This window comes from Abrus precatorius, unplaced genomic scaffold (assembly GCF_003935025.1).
Source record: "Abrus precatorius isolate BTA unplaced genomic scaffold, Abrus_2018 Scaffold2, whole genome shotgun sequence".
Lineage (NCBI taxonomy): Eukaryota > Viridiplantae > Streptophyta > Magnoliopsida > Fabales > Fabaceae > Abrus > Abrus precatorius.
Genome location: NW_020874362.1, coordinates 6003061 through 6022546, shown reverse-complemented (window position 1 = coordinate 6022546; position 19486 = coordinate 6003061). Strand labels below are relative to the sequence as shown.

The following is a 19486-nucleotide window of genomic DNA, read 5'->3' as shown; positions in this document are numbered from 1 at the left end:
GTTTTTTTTAATATGCTTTAAAATGAACGAGCCTAACTCTATCGCAAAATAAAAGTTAAAAACTGTAATAATCAAAATTAATAATAGAAGTGATTTTTTTTCCAACTGAGACAAAGCCTCACCTTTGTGTATGATGCATGCGATTTCTTTGTATTGTCTGCTCCCTAAAATAGCAACTAAACTGTCTTGACAAATTCACTGCTGCGACTTTTTGGGATCATTGATACTTTCCAACTTCCAACTTAGAAACATTTCTTCCACAAACATCACTCAAACCTCTCTCTCTCCCCCCTTCCTCTCTCTCTCTCTCTCTAGTCCCCACTAATTTCACTCTCATTTCCTCCATCAACAACACCCATCAATGGCACAACCTTCTAAGTCACGAAGCAACAGGAGGTCCTCTTCATCAACCTCGTACGCATCAACCTTGACAACATTAGTCTTCATCTCACTATGCGTTTTGGGCTTATGGATGTTAACCTCCAACTCCGTAGTCTCTCCCAAAACACGCACAGCCATAGATAACGATTTCTCCTCTTCCACTGAAGACACACCCGAAACCACAACAACAACAACAACAAACATAGATGATTCAACTGAGGCCACAACAACAACAAACACAGAAGAGTCAACTGAATCCACAACAACAACAACAAACATAGACGATTCAAATGATCAAACCACCACAAACAACATAGAAGACTCACCTGAAACCACCACCAAAAGCCAAGACCAAAAGGACACTACCGTCTTTGGAGACAACCCAGGTAATCTCCCTGATGATGCTATCAAAACTGACATCGGAAACAAACAAGAGAGTGGATCGCAAGTATCAGAGGAAAACACGTTAACACAAAAACAAGAAGTGTCCATAACAAACGAAGCTACAGTTTCAGACAATGATCAGAAAATCAACGAGTTTGAGAAAGATGAGCAAAGTACTCATGTTTCTGAAGAGAGCAACACAGCCCAAGATGATAACCCAAATGCAAAACAAAACGAAGAGTCTCAGAATGCAAATGCGGGTGAAAATCAAGAAGAGGTTCAAAGTTTTGACAATCGAGGATCGAGAAACAGGGATGATGAACCAAATGAGCAACCACTAAGGGAAGACAAAATTAGTGAGGTAACGGAAAAAGACCAAAAGCAAAGGATCGAAGATGAGGGTCAAGAAATGGAGAAGCCAAAAGTAGAGAAAACTAGGAGGAAATCGAGCAAAGGTTTGAAGAAGGAGTTAAAGAAATCATGGTCAACGCAAGCAGATGAATCTCGGGGTGAAAAAGAGAGACAGAAGGATGAATCTGGTGGTGCTGAGGAAGTGCAGTTGCATGAATTGAAGTGGAGTCTCTGCAATGTCACAGCTGGTGCTGATTTTATTCCTTGTTTGGATAATGAAAAGTATCTCAAAACTTCGCATAGAAAACACTACGAACATAGAGAGAGGCATTGCCCTGAGGATGCACCTACTTGCCTCGTGCCACTTCCCCAAGGTTACAAAACACCAATCCAATGGCCTAGCAGCAGAGATAAGGTGACACCCACTTTAACGTTGAAAAGAACAAACATTTAAGACATTCATTCCAACATACTTTCAAACATTTTTTTTATTAACATTTATTGAGACCTACAAACTTCTACGTGTCACGAAATGAGATTCCCGTGATTTTAAGTCTTCATAAACTAATAATATAAAATGTAATAAGGCTCTATCCTTTCACCTTTTTGAAAATTAAAAGAGTATATTTATTTAAGTAATTCTATTATTTGAATTATTAAAAATTGACATTATATGTAATATTTCATATCATTATTTTTATCTCTCACTTTCTTTTTCTATTTTATGTACATACATTCTAAAAATATACCACAAATATGAAAGGAAAATACACCTAAAATATCCACTTCTAGTGCTATACAAAACATTTTACTTATTTTCAGTAGGCTACCCATGTATGATGAGTGGTTTCTAATAATTAAAGCTCTACATTGTCTTTCAACAGATATGGTACCACAACATACCACACACTTTGCTTGCGGATGTGAAGGGACACCAGAACTGGGTGAAGTTGTCGGGTGAGTTCTTGACATTCCCTGGAGGTGGCACACAATTCATTCATGGTGCTCTCCACTACATTGATTTTCTTCAAAAGGTAATGAACCTTCGTGCGTAATAGTTAGCAAGGTTGTCAAACAAAGAGCCTACTAAAACTCAAGAAGTGTTTATGAACTTGACCTTGTAGACTCCCTTAAAAATCCCCTATACAAAAAATAATATTTTAAAATATCTGTCTTAGGGCATAATAGTATGCACATATAATTAATAACTTACCATACCCAAAAAATTATTTTTCCCTAGTTAATATAAGTTTAACTCATATTTTTATATCTAATTTCTCTTACATTTATTTTTCACCTTTTTTATTGTTCTCTTTCTTTCTATCAAATCATCAATTACATATTTTTTTTATTGTTTAAGCATAGTTTCTTGCTGGAAAGAATACAATTTCGCACGGAATTGTTGATAGAATAATTTATTTATTTATTATTTTATACTTACAAAATTTCTAATTATTAAATAAAGAAATTTTTTATTTTTTTATTTTTAAGATAATAAATATATTTACCTTTCATTATCATCAGAATTTATAAGATGATATAGCAAATTAAACTGTTGTTGAAAAGAATGATTATTTTATGTTACGCAGGCTGTACCAGAAATTGCATGGGGAAAGCACACGAGGGTGATATTGGATGTTGGGTGTGGAGTTGGTAGCTTAGGAGGTTACCTGTTTGAAAGAGATGTTATTGCTATGTCTTTTGCACCTAAAGATGAGCATGAAGCACAAGTGCAGTTTGCCCTTGAGAGAGGGATACCAGCCATATCTGCCGTCATGGGTACTCAAAGGTTGCAATTCCCCAGCAGCGTCTTTGATCTTGTTCATTGTGCACGCTGTCGTGTACCTTGGCATGAAGATGGTTAGATTCGCTTACCATTTTGCTTTGTTTATATTTGTTATTTTATATTCAATTTTAGAAAAGTGCTGACCTGTGCCTTGAAATTTATTTATTTTATCTTATCTCTATTCATTTATTGCATAAATAAATTTTTAAATGGGTATAATATAAAATTTGATAATACTCTTAATAAAAATAAAATAATTAACTACATTTCTTAGTTCTTATGCAACCTTAAATGATTATTTTTCAAAAAAGGAAGGAGTACTAATTTTTGGTCTAAAATATAAAATATTTGCATTAATTGCTAAATTTATTTCATAAAATAAGATATTTATATCATCAAGCTACTCCTACATTATTTATATAAGAGGACATTTATTTATTTAATATAGGAGTTATCAATTTGAGTATTTATTATTATAGATGTTTTTAGAATACACTATAAATCTATAACGCAACTATTTTTTATTAGTTTTGATGAATTACTTATTTGTTTCTAATGAAAAAATCGAAAGGAGTATTTATTGATTTTTTTTGTGAATGGTAAAACGGTACCGGTTAGCAACACTCTAAATTCTATTAATGTTTCTGTTTTGCATTGATCATGGTTTTTGTAAAATGTGTAAATCTTGTAGGTGGCATGTTGCTATTGGAATTGAATCGTGTTCTTAGACCAGGGGGTTACTTTGTATGGTGTGCTACTCCTGTCTACCAAACGATAGAAGAAGATGCAGACATATGGAAGGGTACGATACATCACATAACATATCTTTGTGCTTCAGAAAGGAATAATTTGGCATTTTTCATAGGCGCTTATATTTTTGTTATTATTCTGTTCTAGAAATGACCTCATTAACCAAGTCCATGTGTTGGGAACTCGTGACCATACAAAAGGATGAATTGAATCAAGTTGGTGCTGCCTTCTACCGCAAACCTATTTCCAATGAATGCTACGAGGAAAGGGAACAAAACCAACCTCCAATGTGCAAAGATGATGATGACCCAAATGCTGCTTGGTAAATCTCTATTGGCAAATTCTGTGTATGTGCATATATGGAGTTGTGTGACATGTTATATGGGGTTTGTCTAGGTTACCAGTGAGTAGATAATTCTATCTTAAGTAGACTAATTGGATTTTGTTTATAAAAAGTTGACACAATTTTTAATACAGGATCTTAACGTTATTGATCCAGCTAAGATAGGATTATTTATCGAATGGGATAACTCAGACAAAATCCTTTTATATATTCCAGAAGTGCATAATAACATTTCATTACTTTTTATTTACCCATTGTACCACAGGTATGTTCCGCTACAGGTATGCATGCACAAGTTGCCAGTTGACAAGGCTGAAAGAGGAACCAGATGGCCTGAACCTTGGCCTCGTAGACTGCAAAAGGCCCCATATTGGTTAAACAACTTGCAGGTTGAAAAACAAGTTTCTCAAGATTTTGCAGCAGATAATGAACGCTGGAATAACGTTGTAGATGAGCTGAGCAACAGTGGGGTTACTTGGTCAAACGTGAGAAATGTCATGGACATGCGAGCTACCTATGGAGGGTAGGTATATATTGATTTAGTTTGGACTAAAAACTATCACATTCTCTTCTAGAATGCCTTACTTTTAGTCCTAATGTATCTATCACACCTTGGTAACTATTGAATCATTACACAATGTGTGTGCAGATTTGCAGCAGCTCTGAAGGATCTTCCTGTTTGGGTATTCAATGTGGTTAACAGTGATTCTCCAGACACACTTCCTATCATCTATGAGCGGGGTCTTATTGGAATATACCATGATTGGTGTGAATCATTCAGCACCTATCCAAGAACTTATGATCTACTTCACGCGGATCATCTTTTCTCTAATCTAAAAAATAGGTACCAATGGAAGTAGTGATTTTTTTTTACATTTTTTTCTCACCTAGAGTTGAGAAACTAATTGTAGCATATTGATTTTATTCTCTTGTTTTGGCTTCTCAGGTGCAACTTTGTTCCTGTTATAGCAGAGGTCGATAGAATACTCAGACCAGGAGGTAATATTATTGTTCGGGATGAATCCAGTGCCATTGGAGAAGTGGAAAATTTGCTGAAATCTCTGCATTGGGAGATAACATCCAAAAACCAAGAAGGGGTGTTATGCGCCAAGAAAGGCACTTGGAGACCCAACTCTTCCGTAAATTTGTTCTGATCAAGGAGACAACATTGGTGATTCAATTTAAGATTTATGTTTTATGACATGCTGTGCATTGGCAATGACATGGGGTTTGGTTTGTCACTGGCCTTCTATGCCACAAATTTTGTACTGAAAACGTCACCCCATTTTGCTGAGATAGATCATTGACGTACTGCCCCGAAATGGAGATGCGTAATACACGGACCCGAAGACAGATTTGTAGTTGTCAATATAAAATGTCATTTCCTTGTCATCCTGTTCAATGCCTGCATTCAGAAGCAGCAGTTTTCTGCATGCAGGATCCCCTGCCCCAGAATTATGTTCTATTTCCCTTACATCACATCCTCTATAGGAGTGTCTAGGAATCCTCATAAACAAGATCTAGCACAATAAATCTAGACTTTAAATATAAGGTATTTTGTTATTATCCAAATTTATAAAAGCTAGATTTTATCTGTACCAAATTTAAAAAGTTCAACTAAAGTTTGTCTTTTGTTGTTTCCTTGTTAATTTTCTCACGAACTCTCATTTCTTTTTATTCTCCTTTTATCTCTTATTTACTGGATTAAAAAAACTGTCATTGACAATAAAAATATATAGTAGTACGAAGTACGAACTACTAACTTTTCCAAATTTCAATAAACCCCATTCTACTTTAAATTTTAAATATTAAAATCAATTATGAATTAGTTTTAACCCTTAGCTTAATTTTGACTCTCTTTTTTCCCATATGAGCTTATGTAACTGATTTCATCTTGTACCGCTTAATGAGAAGTTCGTTTTTATCTTCATCTCTTAAAATTTCGCTCCTTCTAAGTGGAACCCCTTCAACTTCAAACAAGGAAAATGTCATAAAGTTTTTATTATTTCCTTTTTATTATTGATAAAATGCAGGCATTCTTATGATATTGTCAAGTAATTTACTAAGGAATCACGAACCCGTATCAATGTTCAAATAATTTCAATATAATATACCAACTCATGTGCATGTTATATAACGAGCACTAATCCATTTCATTGTTCAAATAAGATAATTAATTATTCCAAAATGAAAAAGAACAAAAAAGGAATCCAAAATTTCATGGTTAAATTACAGGAAACCTGTCAATCATCCATTTGCTGGGGGCAACAATGAGAAATTTGTGAACAAAATTCTAAGATTTGGGCTAGGGATTCTGTTTGTAAAGCTTACCAGATCTCTTAACCTAATAGTACACAACACATTCTTGAATTTCATATATTTGACACGCTGAACCCTGAGCTTGTCATCAACAATAAACCCTGAGATATTGACAAAATTATGTTTCCATTTCAAAAACAAACTGCATCTTATGATGCCCCGGTGGTAAAATCATTTAGTGCAACTAATAAAAGGATTGATGCGTAAGATGAAAAGATGGTGTGATAACAAGATATACAGGTGAAGGCTCAAATTGTGGCAATGACAACCAGCCCCAGCAACAATAAACCATTCACCAGTACAAAAATCAATAATATTCCATAACACAAGGGTTCTAACACCACCAATAGAATCAGTTTTTCTTGAACTAAACTCAATTTTGGCACTATCACATTGTGTGGGGAAGTGAATTGTAGGAGTTCCCGAACCCCAATAACTATACAAGTTATCGGGAACTAACAAACTCCAAATTGTCAATCTATATAAGCATTGGCAAAGGATCCCTTTAACCCATGAGTATTGAGCCAGGGAAGTAAGCAATGCTAAAATATCACCATACTATTTAATATTCATACCTCAACAATTAGTTTCCTCTAATTTCACCGATTCAAACGGGGAAAGTATTATAATGTATTTACTTCAGATTTTTTAATATAAGAATCAAATAAATAATAATTTTTATTAACAATTACAACATTTAATATTATTAATACAAATTTTTATAATATCTCGCAATCAAATAAAGTTTATATACTTTAAAAAAGTGATTTTATTATTATATTTTTAAAAGCAGCACATATATCTAGGATTCAGTGAATCATTATCAAACTCGTGTTCATGTTTTTTTTTTTGCACAAAATTCCGATCCACTGCAGAATTATTAAATAATTAATCACACGAAAAAATAAATATTCAAATCTACATGGTTTTAACTTTTAATTGGCTATCAGTAATACACATAAACAATGTAATGAGGGTAAAAATAAAAGAAAAAGAAATAACATATTAGTATGACAACAAAACCGACCTTGGAATTGTGAATCGTTGAAGAAACAATGAGAAAAGAATGACTCTAAGGTTTGGGGTTAGGACCGTCGTGATTGTAGAGCTTATTATATTCTTCAAGCTCCTCATAGTACACGTCCCAAACGCATCGGACACAACCGCTGCCGCAGCAATCGCCGGGATCTGGCTTCTCCGGCGGCGGAGGAATCTCTTTGGGTGAATTCCCCTTCTTCTCGGCGTCAGGTTTCGATTGGATCGGGTGTGGCGCGGGTATATTGGTGGCTGATGCGCCCTCGGCCATGCGATAGGGTTTGAGAAAGAATGGTGGGGTGCGGTGAAGGCGATTTTTGGTGGCGATAATGTTGAAAGGAAGAAGGTTTTGGGTGAAATGGGTAGGTCCGGCTCTCATCGTCTACGCCGCCGCCACCACCTCATTCTCTCTCTCTCTCTCTCTCTCGAGCGGATTGGGATCAATTGAAGTCTAAGAATGTATGCTGTCGTTTTATGCAACACGGACGCGTTTCAATTGCTGTACGTTTTTAGGTTTGACAACTTTGACTTGATCATTCTTAAAATAAAATTAGAAATTATAAAAATAAAAATAAGATAGAAATATAACACGCGTAACAATGGTTATTTAAATTTAAATATAAATATTTAATTTATTTAAATATTTTTTAATTTTATTTTACATTATTTGAGTATCTTTAAATTCAAGTTGGCAATTAAGTATTTTTTAATTTAAATTTAATTATCATTAATTGAATTTTATTCAAACTCATAACTGAAGTTAAAATAATCTAAATATAATTCTTAATCTAATTACAGAATTAAAAATTGGTAAGATTAAAAATTATTGTTAATTATTTATTAAGAATAATAATAAAATTTAAATATCATAAAATATTCATACTCAAAAACTATACAAAATCTCATAAAAGAATTGAGAATGATAGGTAAAACATATTCAAAATCAATTAAAGACAAAATCTTAAACTTTAATTATTGAATTTGAATTAGAGAATCAATCCTCAGGTATTTAGTTTTTTATATTTTAATTCACAAATACAGAAAAATAAAAGAAGAAGAATACGAATAAGAAGAACAAAAACAGAAATTAAAGCTGAAAATTCAAATCTTGAATTTAAAAATAACAAAAAAATTAAGATAATTCAAAAGGTAAATCACAATGAGCTTAATGAGAGAAAAACTAAGCTATTTAAATAATCCTAATTAAGTTTAATATATTTAATATAAATTCAAAATGTAATGAACTCTTACATAGTAAATTAGGCTCAATAAAATCATACTCTAGATTTGTGTACAGCTATAATAGTTCAACTTGTACGAGCAATATCTTCCATCTCTAAAGTGTTTTTTATATGAAATTACCTATCAAATTGATGTCTTGAAAAATTTCTTTCCAATTAAAAAAAAATATCAAAATTCTATTTGTAACTCAAGATATCATGAAAATAATAAATATAAGCCAAAAATTCTAAAAATATAAAATTATAATATTTTAATATTTCAAATTCAATTAAGATGTTCTTATTAAATGCACTCAATTCAAAGTAATTTAAATATTAGTATTATGTACAACTAAATAAGTATGATTAAAATATGATTCTCTAGTGAGTAATAACAAATTAACTAAATATGATGTGAATTATGTGTTAGTTCCTATTTTCTATTATTCATGCTTTCTAGTGTTACACGACTTGAAATTAGCTTATATGGTAACAAAGTGTGTCAGTTTCTCTTAGTCTATAAAAATGCATTAGAAAGCTATGAAAAAAAATCTTAGATACCTCAAAGACACTAAAGCTTGTGGCTTACTACTTCAATCACCGAAACAATCTTTTTCACTACAACCTTTTGTAATGCAGATTGAGTATATGATCCTAATGATGGGAGGTTAACTTTAGGATTTTGTATGTATTTTGATCCAAATTTTATCTCCCAGTGGTCCAAAAAAGAGAATTTGGTAGCTCAATCTAGTGTAGAGGTTGAGTATCTTAATATTGCCAAAACTATAGCAGAAGTTATCTAGATTTAGTCACTTCTATTTGAAATACATATTATAATGTTCCAACTCCAACAATTTAAACTCTATCCCACAGCTCTATTATTCACTCTCACACATAACAAATGGAGTTTAACCTCTTCTTTATCATAAAAAATTCTCAACAAGAGTATGATTGTTTGTCATATTTTATCTCAAATAAGTATGTTGAAATTATGATAAAATTGCTTACTCTGCTATAGTATATGGAGCTGAACTCCAAACTTAGTATATCTGCAAAATAAATAATTCACTTTAAACTTATACGAGAAAATATTAGTATAAGTGTAGTTTAGATCAAGTATAGTTTATATCAATTTCGTTAAGTGATGGTTGTTTTTGTAATTGTTTTCTATTTCTGTTATAAATATTATTATTTTTCATATGTTGTAATCGAATTAGGACTAGTAATTTGTGTTTTCTCTTTTATAAGTTTCTATAAATATTCATCACCCATTTGAAGTGTATCATTTTTTGTTCATTCAATAAAATCATAATCCACTTAATGCTCTCTCTACACAAGTAATTCTTTACGCCACGAGCCTACGTGGAAAATTTCTCTTAGGCGTATCATTTGGTTTGTTTCGTTGCGTGTTTTGGACATTGCTTATCTTTTATGATTCCCTTGTTCATCTTTTTTTGTTTTGTTCAGTGCATGGGTTGCATGGAATACGATATCCTATGACATTTTCTTTAAATTATTTTATTAGATAAATATTTTATTTTATATAAATTAATCCGGTAAAAATGTTTTATTAAAAATTATATTAGTTATTTATTTTTATAAATAAAATATTATTAATTTATTTAAAACAAAATTGTCTAATCCCATAAAATAATTTAAATAAAAAGTTTATTCATATCAATTCTTAAAAATCCCAATTTAAATACCTAAAAGTAACGAGCTATAATGGGAAAAAATACATTTAATAAATTAAATTATAAAATTGTGATGAAATTTTTTAATACATTATGTATTTATATTTTTAAAAAATATATTTTAACATAATTTTTTAGAAAAGCTTATTATTTATTAAATTTTTAAATAATGTCTCAGTAATACTTAAATTTTGTTATTATTAATTAGAAACTAAAGTTAAAATTTTCTTTTAAAGAAAATATGATAAAAAAATGTTTGGGGTTAGCAAGTCAAAGTTGTGCTCTGACCTCAGCTTTGACACTTGGCAACCTTTAAGGACACGTTTCATCCTCTCTAGCTGTTGTTCATCTTAAGGAACATCTGCTGCTGCTAGGTCCAATTTTGGTTAATTTGATCCTTAAACTCTATGGAGCAATTAGGCATCGTGAGTGAAGTGAAACACCAAAGAATAAAAACGAACGGAGTATGGATACATGTGGCAGAGAAAGGGACAGGACCACTAGTTCTACTGCTTCATGGGTTCCCAGAAATATGGTATTGCTGGCGCCACCAACTCAACTTTTTGGCCCAACATGGTTATCATGCAATTGCACCTGATCTCAGAGGATATGGTGACTCTGATTCTCCTATTGATCCTAGTTCCTACACTGTTCACCATGTTGTAGGTGACCTTATAGGTTTGCTTGACCATTTTGGTGAACAACAGGTATGAGCATCAAATTCCTAGTGTGTGCCCAAATCAGAGAATTTTATAGTTTTTCAATTATTATTATTATTATTAATTTTGGAACCAAATTGAATATAGGCATTTGTAGTTGGATCTGACTGGGGAGCAAATATTGGATGGCAACTGAGCCTGTTTAGGCCTGACAGAGTGAAGGGATTTGTTGCTATTGGGGTTCCTTATTATCCAAGATCTCCTACTGCTAAAACTGTTGAAACTATTAGAAAACTGTATGGAGATGAGAGTCATGTCTGCCAGTTTCAGGTACCCTTACATGCTTGTTTAAATTGGTTCATAAAGAATAAATCTTCATTGGAGAGAATTTATAATTCTAATAATTTTTTTAGTTTATGAATTCATATTTAAAAGAGTTAAGAGTTTATAGAATGCTTATAAAAATAATTTATATATTTGGTAAGTTTTTATTTAGTATATTTTTGTAGCATGAATTCTTACATTATAAAAAAATATTTAATAAATAAATAATTTATTTATTTATTCAAAATTACTCTAAAAATTATTATGAAACTTAATTAATTATAAAAAATATTAAAATAAGTTAAAACACCTGATGATAAATCCATTTTATAGGCTCAAAATGAACTATTTGAAAAGCCTTAAAAAATGATTATAATAATATGCTGTGGATTGGGGTGGGTGTGCAGGAACCAGGGCGAGCAGAGAGAGCATTTGCTAGATATGATTGTCTGACAGTGATGAAGAAGTTTTTGCTGATAACATGGACAGATTTTCTAGCAGCTCCTCCTGGCATGGAGATTATTGATTTCTTGCCAACACCTTCGGTTTTGCCATCATGGATAACTGAGGAGGAACTCATGGTCTTTGCTGACAAATTCCAAGAATCTGGTTTCACTGGTCCACTCAATTACTACCGTGCAATGGACCTGTAAGCATATTCATTACTTTTTTCTGTTTAATTCTTAAAAAAATCCACATTTCTCAAAAAGTAAACAATGGCAACTTCGAATTCTCTACTTTAGTCAAACTTTGGAAAAAAAATGCAATGCGTTGCTTCACAACGCGCTATTGCATTATAAGGTTTTACCAAGTCCAACTGGCAAGAAATTATTACACTTGACTAGAATGGTGATAAATTCACATTACATATTTTACATCAACTTGTGAGCAGAGCATCAATTTTTACATCCTTTGCAAGATAAAAGGACACTGCTATGACACTTATCATACACGTGACAGATCCATTCTGTTAATACAATAAAATTCGACGGGTGTGATTTTTCTCAAAGTTAATCCTACTAATATACATGCTCAATGTTTACAGAAACTGGGAGCTTCTTGCACCATGGCAAGGAGCAAAGATAACAGTTCCAACAAAGTTCATTGCTGGAGCCAAAGACATCGGTTTTGAAAGTGGTGGCACAAAGAATTTTGTGGAAAGTGATATCTTTAAGAGCCTTGTTCCCAACCTTGAAGTGGTTATACTAGATGGCCATCATTTTATACATCAAGAAAAGGCCCAGCAAATTTCAAATGAAATCCTTTCCTTCATCGGTAAATTATCTCTCGATTAGGGAAATCCTAAACAGGTTCCACTTGAGACCCTTTTTTCTCCCCATTGCATCCATATAGTATTAGCGGTTTATAGATTGTTGATGTCAATCCCTTCCTGCTCCAGGTTCTGGCTCCAAGGCGTAGGTGTGATCTTCACAAAATTTATTAGATTGTGATTTTTCATTGGTTTTAATATCTAGTTTCCTTAATTTCTGCAATATTACAGACAAATGTCACCGAGGTGTTGGCAAGATCTTGGGTGTGAATAACGATGCGTATTTTGTGTGTCCGCTTCAAATTTATAGGTTTTTCTAGATGGTAAGTTGTATAATTGTTGGGGAATAAGTGTAGCATTGAATACTAATAAAATAGATTAGATTCTTAAATTGATGATCTGAGTATTATTTTCAATTACTAAAAATATGTGATTTACTTGTTTGAACATAAATAATGAATAATAAAATAAAATAAAATAGCAGTGTGAAATAATTAAATAATAAGATAATTAAAAGATAAAAAAAAATATTTTAATAATAAAATTATTTAAGATGAATTCAAGATTTTTTTTACTTTTATATCTGTTTATATTTATATTTATTTTTAGTTTAATTTTAATTTTAATTTTCTTATAATAGCCAATAACTCGTACTAAATTATTAACATTTGATTTAATTAATTCTTTATTTTATTTTATCATATAAATTTATTAACTACATGCAGTAGGACCACTTAATTATGATATATTAAGAGTTATAAATTTTTAACATATACACATAAATTTATTAAGATAAAAATTAATTAAAAAAATCACAATTATAATTATACACAAAAGATCGCATAAAGCGTGAAAATGATCCACTGTATCCTTATTTATGAATTTACTCACTCATAATAGAGTAAAAAAAGAAAATAATTGTAAATAAACTCATAATCATTTGAAAGTGATATAAACTAAAAGAATCCCAAAGAAAAAAGAGATTAGAAGAGTTTAGAGTATGATTTAATTTTTAAAAATAAATTGTAGTATAAATTTGTATTATAATTTATTTTTAAAAATTAAAAACTATTTTTAAAAACTAAATCAAACATACTCTTAGTCTCTAAAAAGCACTATCAATCAATTACTTAAATTTTAAAAAAGTATCTTACATCTTTATTAATGATTTTCACTCCCAAATAAATAGCTTCAAGAGTTGTCATAAAAGTTCTGAAGTGTTAATGTGTTTCTTCTTAAGGATATAAGGTATGAGGTCTCTTTATATAGAGTATAAGATAATTTAAATAACAAAAGAAAAAAAATAATGATTTGACCTTTCGAGAGATATGTGTTATCTTTAACTCATTTAAATGTGAAAAAGATATAATTTTCTTTTTGTTAAATTTAATATTCAGATTCATATTCAAAGTTCATTTTCATTTTCACTGATTTTTTAAAATCTCCAAATTAGTTATACTAAAAAATAAGTACAGTTAGCATGACTATGCATAGTTATAAAGCATTTTTAAACTAAATGTTAAGTAAGGTCATGCTTCCTAATGTGCATGACAATGTTTTTCATTTAATTTTTTCTAATTTTAACAAAAATACTTTATTAATTCATTGATGATATATTTATGATAATATGCATAATTAATTAATAAAGTAATGTAAAATTCTCATTATGTAAAGGTTGAGCATAAAAAAATAAGTCATAAAACAATATAAAATATAAACTTATCAATAATATAAGAAAAAATATTAATCACCATCAAATTAAATAAAAATATCATAAAACATAAAAAGTTATGTAATTATTTAATATAAATAACAATGTTTTCTTTGTTTATAATTTATATTACTAGAATTGAGAGTTAAATTCTGTAGGAGAATGGCAAACAAACCATCTATTTTATTAATTCTTAACTGTGTGTTGTTTGTCATTTATTATAGTTTCTCGTCTTGATTATTTCTCACAAATGAGAAACATTAAATAGAATGCGACTAAAAAAATACTCCATTAGCATGTCATATTGCATTTAATATATCACATTCCCATTTTCATGAGAGTTAATTAATAAATTCCTTACGTGGACATAAAATTTAGTTTGTTATATAATTCTAATGATCAAAATTTTCTTTTAAATGATAACTATATATATAATTTATGCAGTTAATTCAAAGAAATAAGTTATTTTATTTGCTAACTTTCTTTGTTTTAATTTAATTTATTTTTTATGATTAGCATCAAATATTTTATTAAAAAATATATTAAAAATTATATTTTCTTTAAATAGTTTTATAATATCATCTCTTAGTGAGTGAGTGTACTATATGTTAGTTGTAGAATAATATGATTAGCATATGCTAGTTGTAGAATATCATTTCTGATTCAATTTGAATATTAATCAAGTTAGAATTGTAAATAGAATAAATAGTTTTTTTTTTTTTGGATGGTCCCAAATCATTTTTATTGATTAGTATTTTTTTTTATGATTTATGTTATTTAAATAATGTCAATTTATATTTTATTAAAGTGATAAATATATAAAATATTTGAATAAAATATATACTTTAATCACCTAGTTTATACTTCTTACACAATTTTAATTACATAAATTATATAAAATATTCAGACAAATCATTATCATGATAAATAAAAATATTTTTAAAAAAAGATATTTTAATTATTAAAATTATATAATAACTAAATTTTTGTATCCACTTGATAAAATTCATTAGTTATATCTTATAAAGATTGAAATGTGACATGATAAATACAATTTTTTTTAATAACGTTGAATTTAACATGTTATATTTGTATATATGTGAGAATTAATAAATTTTAATTGATCAATTTTAAATGATAAATTATAATAAATAACACATTATATATTTAGAGACTACATTTATCAATTTCTTCTTTTAAAGATTGAAATAAATGATAAACTACACATTTAAAAAACAATTTTAATATCTTTCAAAAACTAAATTAAATGACTTTTTATCTTTTAAGGACCAAATTGATAATTTACTCATTTAAAAATGTTATGTTCATAATTTGCATAGAAGAAAGACTTAAATTTAAGTCATAAAACAATTCACATAAATTGATGTGTGTATATGCAGAGTTCTCATAATTACAAATATATTTTATATTTAGCTTAAAATTGAGAGTGAAAGATGTCAATTAATTTTAATATTGTATGCTTAGGTCCCAAACTTGATGGAAAACTTGATTATAATTATTGGAAGACTTTATTTAAAAGCTCACAATATTTAAAGCTTTATTGAACTAAATTTACAATAAAGAGTTGATGATGCAACTTAAAGGAGAGACTAGTTGGTGTTATCCCAATTTCCTAAGGTGGAGATTACTCAATTTTTAACAAAATCGCAAATGACAAAATTGTTAAAAAATGCCTAAGACATTTTAAAGTTGTCATATAAAGAAATGGAGAAAGCACAAAAATGTAAACTATAATCCCTGCACAGGGAATACGAAATATATGAGATGTCCAATTTATAAAGTGTTGAACAATATTTTTCTCGTGATACTAGTATTGTTAATAAGATGAAGGTATACGAATATGACATTTCTGAAAGCAAGATGGTGGAGAAAATTCTTCAGATCATGCCAATTAAGTTTGATCATGTGTTGACTATAATAATTGAATCTTACGATACATATATCATGATAGTTGTAGAATTTAAGATGACTACAATAATTGAATCCCACAACACATATATCATAACCGTTGTAGAATTTAAGAATGTATTGAAAGTCATGTGTGTAAAATTTTGGAGAAGACAGAGAAAATGAATGAAGCCTTAAAGAGTTAAATGAACTTTAACAATGAATTTGAAACTCGTCAAAATGTTAAAGGTAAAGGTCATGGTTTTAATAGCAGAGGAAGAGGAAATTATAAAGTTAGAGGTTGAGGAATTGGAGGAAAAGGATGTGACAACTTCAACCAAGACAACAATTTTAGACTACCTAATCAAGGAAGAAGTGGAAATAATTTATGGGTTGTCAACCAAGAAAGAGGAAGAAGCAACAATTATTAAGAAAGAACAAATGTTAGTTTTTTTCAATGTGTAAAGTTCGGACACAAAGCTGCTGGACTGCAAATTCAAACAACAAACAAACATGATAGAAGATGAGTACCAAAATGTTGGTGAAAATTCTAATAACTTGCAAAATTTATTTTTTGCAACTAATAATTTTACAGAAAATGGAAATATAGTATTTAGATATTAGATGTAGTAATCATATGAGTGGCAAAAAAGAGTTATTTTATTCTCTATATGAAACAATAAAATCTACCATGAAATTTAGAAATAATACAAATATTCTAATATTGGGAAAATGTCAAGTTCCTGTTAAATTGAAGGATGACTTTTAGAACTTTATCTTTGATGTTTTTTGTACTTCTAGTCTTCATCACAATCTATTTATAGGACAATTGACAGATAAAGGTTACAATATATAGATTTACCAAGACTATTGTATATTGATTAACAAAAATGGGAAGTTGGTTGCCAAGGTACAAATGACTCTTAATTTCCTATTCCCTTTAAAAATCTAGCATGAAAAATTTTCTTATTTGAGTTCTGTTATTTCAAATGATAATTGGTTGTGACACATGTATTTTGGATATTATCACTCTTTTAGATTGAATTATCTGTCACGAAAAGAATATGTTTCTTATTTGCCTATTATGAATATTTCTAATGGTGTATGTGGACTTGTTAATAGGGCAAGAAGCACAAAGACTAATTCCCAGCTAGAAAGTCTTGGAAAGAATTAGGGCTGAGCAAAGAATTTAGAAGTACAGATCCAAACCATAACCAAAACTAAACTAGTTTTGAAATCCAAATTTTTAATAAATCTAGATATTTAGATTCACTTTAATTTTTTTATCCAGATTTAGATCAAATTTCATTTAATATATCTAAATTTTATTTATCAAAACTGGTTTGTTTTAAAAATAGTAAGTACAGACTATTTATTCATGCATCTTAATAACAAAATCCATGTTATGTTCCATTGCAAAGCGACATCACAGGAGCATTCGACTATACCACACTTTCTCTCCACTCTCTCTAGAGACAGCTATTGGTATAGCTATTTAACAAACTCTTGCAAAACCACAAAGTTTCACTTAAAATTATTTGTTTTACTCTCTTTCTTATTTCTTAAAATATTATTTTAATGCACATAAATAAAAAATATCTTGCTAAAGTCGTAAAAATATATAAATAAAACTATATTTAAATTTAAATTACCATACATTTTAAAATATTAAGAATTCTAATTAATTTTTTTAAATAAATTTTAAAGAAAAGTACATTAATAATATTTCTAATTCATTAAAATATATATTTTTTAAGATAAATTTATAATTGAAAATATAATAAAAAATAATATAAAAATTAAAAAAATTCATTATATAATAATTATACCAATTTAGCATCCAAAGCTAATTTAAATAAAATTATATATTTAAATATAATTTTAAACCAAATTTAAATTTTAAAACCAATTTTAGAAAAAGAAAATAAATTAGTTTAAAATCTACTCCGTATAATTAAATTTAAAATAGACTTGGATTAGTTTTAGGCAAATTCAATCCATGCTCACCCTTAGCAAGAATGTTGCTAGAGATTGTCCATTCAAACTTATGTATAGTTGCAGTGTTGACACATGGTGGTAACTTATAGTTTATTATTTTCATTGATGATTTCAGCATAAAGTTTTGGGTGTATTTTTTTAAATCAGAAGCTTTTAATGCCTTTAAGTCATTTAAGGAATTTATTGAGAAATAAAGTGGCTACAAAATCAAAGCATTGAAAATAGATAAAGGGTGAGAATATCTCATATGTATAGACTTTTTTGAGCAGCATGAAATTCAACATCAACTAATAATTAAATACACATCTAAGCAAAATAAAGTTATAAAAAGAAATAATAGAACAATCATAGACATGGTAAGATGTATATTGAAGGTTAAACAATTGTTTAGAGAATTCTAGAAAATTGTTGCTACTACTATTTATATTTTGAATAGGTGTCTTACTAAGAGGGTTCATGACAAGATAACTAAAACATGATGAGGTATTTATTCTTTATGATTAATATGGTTGGTGATTTTGAAAATGTAGATTATATGGGACCCTTTACTATGGAGTTAATGAATCCTTTGACCTTCGTTTACGCTGAAGGAATCAATGTATAGAGGTCGTGATTTTATTTATATGTTTTTAGATTTTCGAGTGTCACCATGACTATGACATACGTCAATTTTGGATGTTGCTACACATTCCTTGACCCTTATTTCAATCTCACTAATTACATGACCTCACTCTTCGGGGCAAGACTAGAAAAAAATTAGTTAATTAAGTTCAAAGATGTCTTAAACTTGTGGAAGAAAAGATTAGATCGAGTGATGAGTAATAACTTGCAATGTGGTTTATTAAGTTCAATTTTTGAATATATGTGATAGTACATTACTCGTAGGAGAGATTAGATGAACAAGAATGTGGACGTTTTGCATTGCTTGTAAGTTCTCTTTAATCTTTACTAGTGTAGTATCATAATTAATTGCTTTAATGTTAAATGTGCTACTCCATTGCATGGTTATGCACTTGAGTAAGTATGTTACTTGTGTAGTGATAGGTAAGATTCATTTACATTTGATGAGATGAGAAAATTGTGTTAGACAATGCTATCATTACAAAATGAGTAGGAATTTATCTTACAACCTACTTCATCATTTGACCCTTGTTCAAAGGGGACACACCCCCCTATCCAGATATTAATATTGCTTAATCTCGACTACACAAGGAAGGCTAAAACTTGAAAAGTTGCCAAATACACATCTAGACAACAAAATTTTCACTTACCCTGTTGCTCAAATGACGAGATGGCATATATCATGTCCCTTCACAGTTTTCTTTTCACCATTCACACATTATAAAAACGTCC

The 19486-nt window shown here is 29.5% G+C and overlaps 3 protein-coding genes across 5 annotated transcripts; 2 read left to right on the top strand and 1 right to left on the bottom strand.

The window, feature by feature from the left end:
• Positions 1 to 361: 361 nt before the first annotated feature.
• Positions 362 to 5519, top strand: LOC113859361 (probable methyltransferase PMT27). Its single transcript, XM_027492159.1, has 8 exons — positions 362 to 1531; positions 2001 to 2150; positions 2706 to 2976; positions 3594 to 3704; positions 3800 to 3974; positions 4261 to 4518; positions 4645 to 4851; positions 4942 to 5519. Exons 1-8 carry the CDS (start codon positions 362 to 364, stop codon positions 5147 to 5149), a joined length of 2550 nt encoding a protein of 849 aa, XP_027347960.1. The 3' UTR covers positions 5150 to 5519.
• A 1775-nt stretch (positions 5520 to 7294) lies between these two features.
• Positions 7295 to 7838, bottom strand: LOC113858298. The gene has a single exon (XM_027490867.1). It carries the CDS (start codon positions 7726 to 7728, stop codon positions 7387 to 7389), a length of 342 nt encoding a protein of 113 aa, XP_027346668.1. The 5' UTR covers positions 7729 to 7838; the 3' UTR covers positions 7295 to 7386.
• Positions 7839 to 10596: 2758 nt separating this feature from the next.
• On the top strand, positions 10597 to 12934 carry LOC113858767 (epoxide hydrolase A). Of its 3 annotated transcripts, none has more exons than XM_027491519.1 (5): positions 10597 to 10970; positions 11070 to 11252; positions 11654 to 11895; positions 12292 to 12556; positions 12646 to 12934. In XM_027491519.1, the coding sequence occupies exons 1-4, from the start codon at positions 10671 to 10673 to the stop codon at positions 12539 to 12541; spliced, it is 975 nt and encodes a 324-aa protein (XP_027347320.1). In that variant the 5' UTR covers positions 10597 to 10670; the 3' UTR covers positions 12542 to 12556; positions 12646 to 12934. The 3 variants fall into 3 exon arrangements, with proteins under 3 accessions (XP_027347320.1, XP_027347321.1, XP_027347319.1); XM_027491520.1 differs by having other exon boundaries at positions 12292 to 12521; positions 12646 to 12902; XM_027491518.1 differs by having other exon boundaries at positions 12292 to 12910.
• Positions 12935 to 19486: the final 6552 nt, after the last annotated feature.